The sequence below is a fragment of the Malus domestica genome, chromosome 15 (assembly GCF_042453785.1).
Source record: "Malus domestica chromosome 15, GDT2T_hap1".
NCBI lineage: Eukaryota > Viridiplantae > Streptophyta > Magnoliopsida > Rosales > Rosaceae > Malus > Malus domestica.
Genome location: NC_091675.1, coordinates 20,322,403 through 20,329,070, shown reverse-complemented (window position 1 = coordinate 20,329,070; position 6,668 = coordinate 20,322,403). Strand labels below are relative to the sequence as shown.

At 36.9% G+C, this 6,668-nt stretch overlaps 1 protein-coding gene across 3 annotated transcripts; it reads left to right on the top strand.

Moving 5' to 3' along the window:
- Positions 1-286: 286 nt before the first annotated feature.
- Positions 287-5,713, top strand: NAC18 (NAC domain-containing protein 7-like). 3 transcript variants are annotated; one of them, XM_008374548.4, is made up of 5 exons: positions 287-481; positions 837-1,216; positions 2,931-3,126; positions 3,404-3,675; positions 4,846-5,713. In XM_008374548.4, exons 3-5 carry the CDS (start codon positions 2,964-2,966, stop codon positions 5,443-5,445), a joined length of 1,035 nt encoding a protein of 344 aa, XP_008372770.2. In that variant the 5' UTR covers positions 287-481; positions 837-1,216; positions 2,931-2,963; the 3' UTR covers positions 5,446-5,713.
- Positions 5,714-6,668: the final 955 nt, after the last annotated feature.

Below are 6,668 nucleotides of genomic sequence, written 5' to 3'. Positions count from 1 at the left end.
GATCCTTTTGTAATCTTTTTTAACTGTGCAAAAAAAAAAACATTTAAGAATTCATCAAAGGAAGTTGCCTTTTAAACTTGGGAAACAAGCTAAGCTTGTAAATTAATTAAAAATGGTGAGAAGAGAATATGGACGGAAAGAAAGTAAAGAAGAAAAAAGGGAGTTTGTGTAGGAAGCTAGGGGAGTGACGTCAAGTACTGGGGACAACCATCAACCCATGCGCAATCGAGCGGTCCTTCCCCTCCCTCCCCTTCCCTTTTATATTGTCTCCATCTCTCGTCTCCTAACGGAATTTCTTTCCTAAAACTCTCTCTCTCCCTCTCTCTCTCTCTCTCTCTCTCTCTCTTAAATTTTATTTATTTTCTGCTGTTGTTGTTCAACGGAGTTCTACTACTACTTCTTCCACTTGAATTTGTCTTCTTCTTCTTCGTTGCTTTCTGTCGTTTAACGAGTAATTACACCGATACCAAAAGTTGATCAGGTAAGTTTAATTGTTTATTTAACTACATTAGTCTGTATTTGAATGGAAAATTCCTTAAACATTTACAAAACGCGTATGTATAACCAGCGTCTCATTAGTCATTCTCAACAAGTAGGAATATATATGATCTTCTCTGCTTGTTCTTGGTAATTAAGACGACGGAGCTGATCAGCAGAAGGCCTCTCTCCCCCTCTCATCCATCAATCTATCCAAATGCATATTAATCCCAATTTCCAAACAAGAATATATGTGTATAAGATCCATTTCCCAGCAGTTATATGTATAGGTAGGGTTTCTTCTTGATCCTTTCACAAACTTTTCTTTCATTCTCTTCTTCTTTTCTTTTTTTGTTAAGAACCCCAGAGGCCAAAGAGGAAGAGGGAATCGATCTCAGGAAGGTGAATCCAATCTCTGATTTCGGATTCAGAGTTAAATACTCTCCACCACTCGAGCAACAAGTCCTCCTGCCGACACCTATTATGCTGGTTATTCGGTCAAGACTTGGTCTCTACACTACCCGATGAGAAAATTTGAATCATTTCTCTCATCATGAAAAATTATATGATTCTGATCTATTGATTTCTTGACCTAGCTATTTGAAGGCACTAGCTTGTCCCTTAAAGAGGCACCCATCAAAGTGGCATTTTACTCATGATCTATCTATTTGTTAAGAACTTGTAGAGTCTAAAGCTAGAAAGAGGAAAAGAAGAGGAAGATACAAACCTGGAGTTTAAGGTCAGGATTAACTATTTAAACACATGGATTAATCTCATCTTGATGGAGTTTAATTAGCAAGAGAACACTAATGATGTTGAAAATGCATGCATGCTCTTAATTAATTTGTTCTTCTTTTGTATATATGTATGGTATGGGTCAGCAGCATTTTTGCTGAGTACTAGTCTATCAAGGAAAAAGGGGTCAGATATTTGCCACGGCAATTCTGGACAAACAGACAAGAAGGTCAGACTCCCCCGTTTCGGCAGTATGAAATAGTCTCTAGTCTCACACTCAGAGACTCAGAAGAGAATTTGTGGTCTCTCTTTTTCTCTTTTTGTTAACCTTTTCTCTTAGCAGGCTTGATCCAATCAAACGCTGTCGTCCTCCATCTTTTTGTTTCCAAACCCTTTTCCCTTTCGAGAAACGCATGCTTAATTGTGATCACGTCATCCTCCCTTTCTGTTTTTGCAACTCCCAAATTCAAATGTCCTCCTTATTTTGAGATTTTTTTAGTATGCACTTATGTATATAATACACCGACATCCATGGCTATTAAATTCTTGGTTACATATTCAACACTCATTCATTCAGGGCATATTATATATTAGAGCATAGTTAAACTTTTGTTATTTTCATTTCTTTACCATTGGTGACACCTCAACGTACAAAAGAAAAAAACTATTTTTTGTTTTTGATCTTTAGACCATCTCCAACCCTGGGCTAAAAGCCAAATTACCCCCCAAATTACCCCCCCAAACACTCTCCAACCCATGCTAAAATTTTAGGCTAAATGCCAAATGCTATTTCTGGGCCAAATACCCCCCCAGCTTTCCCCCCGGGCTAAATGTGAAATGTTTATCGGAATTTAAATTTTTTTAGATTAAAATGTTCATAAAATTAATTTACAATAATCTACATTTTTTTTTTAAATTGATTTAAGAAAAAAATTTAGGCTAATTTCATTCTTTAATAATTCCGGGCTAAAATTTTAGGGTAGAAGGGTTGGAGCAGAAAAGATGTTTCTGGGCTAAAAGCTAAATTTTTCGGGCTAAAAAATTTAGCTTTTAGCCCAAGGGTTGGAGATGGTCTTAGGGTATATATATATTTGGGTCTACAAAAGTTAATTATTAAGTTAATAGTGTCATTATTATAGAAAACCCCGTTCTGATGCATCATTTCCACCATTCACCAGCACAAGACAACATCATTAGCACAAACCTCTACTTGTCCGTTTCTTGAGAGCCCCCATTTCCCCTCTGCACAAATAGCGAGCTCCAACTTCCTCTTCGTTTTTTTATCAAAACCAAACTCTATTCCTTTTAACCTGAGCAAAAATTAAATTACTTTATCGTCTCCGAATCTCTGTTTCTGTGGTAATTAATTAACTAATTAAAAGTATTCTTTTACTAATTTGTTTGTAACACGCTTTTATAATTATAATTCCCTGATCAAACCAGAAATGGTGGGGTTTCTCACCACCAAATGAGCTGATGATTGTCTCTGATAACACTTGTCACCTTTTTAATTCTCTGAGTCTTCATTGTTCCTGTTGTTTACATTTTTCATTTTCTTCTTCTACCTTTTAACAATTAAAGCTATGTGTTGGCACTTTTTTTAACGTTTTCTTCCGAGTTTTCATTTTCTCTAGCTAGCTAGCTCTACTTATAAGTTCTCATTGGTTAAGTTGGTGTGGTGGTGGGTACTAATGGCAGTGGTGATGAATTTGATGCAGTTGTAAACAGTACAAATTACCAACTGCGCTTTGATGGAGTCAATCGAGTCTACTGTCCCACCCGGTTTCCGCTTTCATCCGACGGATGAAGAGCTCGTCGGGTACTATCTTAGAAAGAAAGTTGCCTCCCAGAAGATCGATCTTGATGTCATCAGAGACATTGATCTCTACAGAATCGAACCATGGGATCTTCAAGGTACTACTCACGAACTAATAGTGCATTGTTCGGGTTTCATCCCTTGATCATTTACCGGATCATGCTAATTAGGGTTTTTGGTTCTCATCAAGTGGATGTTTCTTATTTTTTTTTTATTCTTCTTTGTATATATAACCTTATACTAGCTCTAACCTTGTGTACTATTTTGCGGATTAATGGGTTGGTGCCGAATACATACTAATCCACATTACCTGCTGCATTAACGTTTGGTTTACATAACATGGATCTTGATGATCTTATTGGCATTAATGGACAGAGAGATGTCGGATCGGGTATGAAGAGCAGAACGAGTGGTACTTCTTTAGCCACAAAGACAAGAAGTATCCAACTGGGACAAGGACCAACAGAGCAACCATGGCTGGGTTCTGGAAGGCAACGGGTCGAGACAAATCAGTATACGATAAGGCAAAACTGATCGGGATGAGGAAAACTCTTGTCTTCTACAAAGGAAGGGCTCCAAATGGACAGAAGACTGATTGGATCATGCACGAATACAGACTCGAATCCGACGAAAATGGACCTCCGCAGGCAAGTGATCAAACCCATCATCATCATCATCACCATCTCTCTCTCTCTCTCTCTCTCTCTCTCTCTCTCTCTCACACACACACACACACACACACACACACACAGAGTAAAACCTAAACTTTGAACCTGTTTTCAAGGTCACCATGTCAAGAAATTTGAACAGCACTTGTTGACCTAGCTAATACTTAGGTTGATTATTTGGTTCTTAAATATTTGAGCATAAAATTGTACAATGTATCAAGTTTGGCATACCATCACTTTATGGACTAAAATGTCAATGACAACACTTTGTCTTTCCATGCTCGATCGTAGAAGATGTGATAGTGGCCTCTCATGACTTCTTCGTATGAGACCTATAGTTTTTCCAGCTAACGTACACCTGTAAAATATTTTACAAATTTCTTTTATTACCGGCCCCTTTGTGTTACAAAGAAGGTCAATGGAGGAAGGATCGATGTTCGAACTGTTGACCCTTTTGTTTTTTGTTTTGTTACGAAGGCGAGTTTTGAATGTTGTTCTCTGGTCTACTTTTACCCATCACTCTACTTAGTGGCACTGACCTTCTATATTAAGATAAGTGCACTTTTGTACAGAATTTTAAGGAGAAACAAGTGCAATATGGATGTGTAGATTTTTGTGTAATGCAATTCTAAAAAAGCAGAAACTAACAGATTTTCTAAAGGGAATAGTAGAACAATCTCGCTTAATTTGCATGCGTAACTCGTAGACCAAATTTGCATGCGTAACTCGTAGACCACTTATGTATGCACTCTCACTTCCACCAACACATCAAAGTCAAAAGTTAAAGCCTTCAAAAGCATGTTGTAATTTTCTTTCTGCCAATTCATCTTCCAACCTTGGCTTTCAGTTTGTCAAAAAGCAAACATCCATTTCTCATGCATGGCCATTACCTTTAGATTGACATCAAGTTACTACCTCTCTCTACCAAACAGAAAGAAAACTGCAAAAGCTAATTAAAGAAAATGCATGTATATGTATAAAGGTAAAAAGGGAAAATTTTCACTTTTCTCCTCCAGAAACATTGACCCTCTCAACCTATTTCCAGTTTCCACCAACAAAATGATTAATAATTAAATAATCGAAATCGGATAATTAATTATTTTTGTCTCATTTCACTTACAAATAAGTAATTTGGTTAAGTTTTTGCAGGAAGAAGGATGGGTGGTATGCAGAGCATTCAAGAAGAGAATCAGTAGCCAAAACAAAAGCATTGAAGGCTGGGACTCAAGCTACTTCTACGAAGAACTTAACGGTCTCACTTCCGTCGCTGATCCAACGGATTTTATGATCTCGAGGCAGCCCCAGAGCTTTTTAAGCCAGAATTTCATGTGCAAGCAAGAGACAGAAGCTGATAGTTTGAACTTCCTGCACTCTGATCCGTTTGTCCAGCTTCCTCAGCTTGAGAGCCCGTCTCTTCCCTTAATAAAGCGGCCGACCTCAATGTCTCTTATCTCTGAGAACAATACTGAGTTAGAAGACGAGCAAAGTATTCGAGGGTGTAACAATGCGGAGAAGGTTACTGACTGGAGGGCTCTGGACAAGTTTGTGGCTTCACAGCTGAGTCAAGAGGAGAGGTATGAAGGTGATGGAGAGGCAAGCTTTGGTGCACATGATGAATCAGATATGTCATTGTTGTTGTTGCAGAGTAGTAGTGCTAGAGATGATGATGATCAAGTGGAGAACAAGTTAAATGGGTTCCTGAATTCGAGTCCTGACTGTGATATTGGGATATGCATATTTGAAAAATAATGAAGCAAGAGGGACAACACTTGGGGGAAGGTAATTTTATTGTTACGCACGTAGGTATTATAAATGGTATAAGGGTTGATGAATGTCGATCCTAAGACATATTTTTGTAAAAATATGCTTGTGAGTGGATTTCTCTCTCTTTTGCACACCCCTAACACACATTCACACACACAAGGTTTTATATATGTAACTATGAGTACATCTTGCGAAAAATTATTGTATGGTATTGAAACACATTTACATAATAAAATCAACTTATTACCTATTATTATATGGAGAGAGAGGACAGATTTATGATTACGTGCAATAACATGGTCGCATTATTATATGAAGTAACAATTCCGATACTACACAACAATTTCAGCTGTCTTACAATTCCTCCCCGCATCACAAAAACAAAAAATGTTCCTAATTGGTCAACAACTCAATTAATTGAGGATAAGCCCAACAGGAAAGGGTTAAACAATACCGATTAAGGTAATATACATACCGGCCATGGTGTTGATGGATAGTGAACACCATCATCTCTACGTATAGGATAATTTTTTAGAAAAATTATTTTACTTAGCAATACAACCAAGTGGTATTCCATTTTATATGTTAGTGAGATTTAATGATTGAATCTTATCAATGTAGAATTTGATTCCAATTTATTTTCTTAGCCCCTTACTGTAAATATATCGTTGTATTAAAAAAAATACTGAGGAAATGATTTGCACATTTTCTCACCCTACAACTCTCTTCGTTTTTGGCCTAAGTAAAGAAAAAGAGAATCAAAGAGATAGAAATTAACGAGAATGTGTAGAAAGTAAAATGAGTGTGCGAAAATCATTTTCTAATTTATTTATCATCTTTGATTTTGAACAATAAATTATGGAATAACATTTCAGCTTATAGTAAAATTAGATGATATTATTTAATTTTGAACAAGACCTCCATGCTTGCGCTGAGTATCCATAACCTGCATGAAATAGACCAGCTACATATTGCATGAGAAAGCCACATCACACACACTTTTAGTGACCTACGTTGCAATGCATGTTTGTAACTGTACCACTGAATAAATGTTTCAAAACTCAGAAACCCTAATTAGCTAAGATAGTTCACACATTCCATTCTATTGTACGTTCTTTTGTCAAAAATCTGATTAACTTGCAGTTCCTTACATGCGTTCCTTGTAAACAAGTAGCGTCATTAGATTAAGAATGGTGGTATCTTGGTTG

What these genes read in the sequence shown, in the direction of transcription:
- NAC18 (XM_008374548.4), top strand. Translation starts at nt 2,964, where the DNA reads ATGGAGTCAATCGAGTCTACTGTCCCACCCGGTTTCCGCTTTCATCCG. An exon ending in CGAACCATGGGATCTTCAAG is followed by an intron (nt 3,127 to 3,403) that starts GTACTACTCACG and finishes ATTAATGGACAG; the next exon opens with AGAGATGTCGGATCGGGTAT. An exon ending in ACGAAAATGGACCTCCGCAG is followed by an intron (nt 3,676 to 4,845) that starts GCAAGTGATCAA and finishes AAGTTTTTGCAG; the next exon opens with GAAGAAGGATGGGTGGTATG.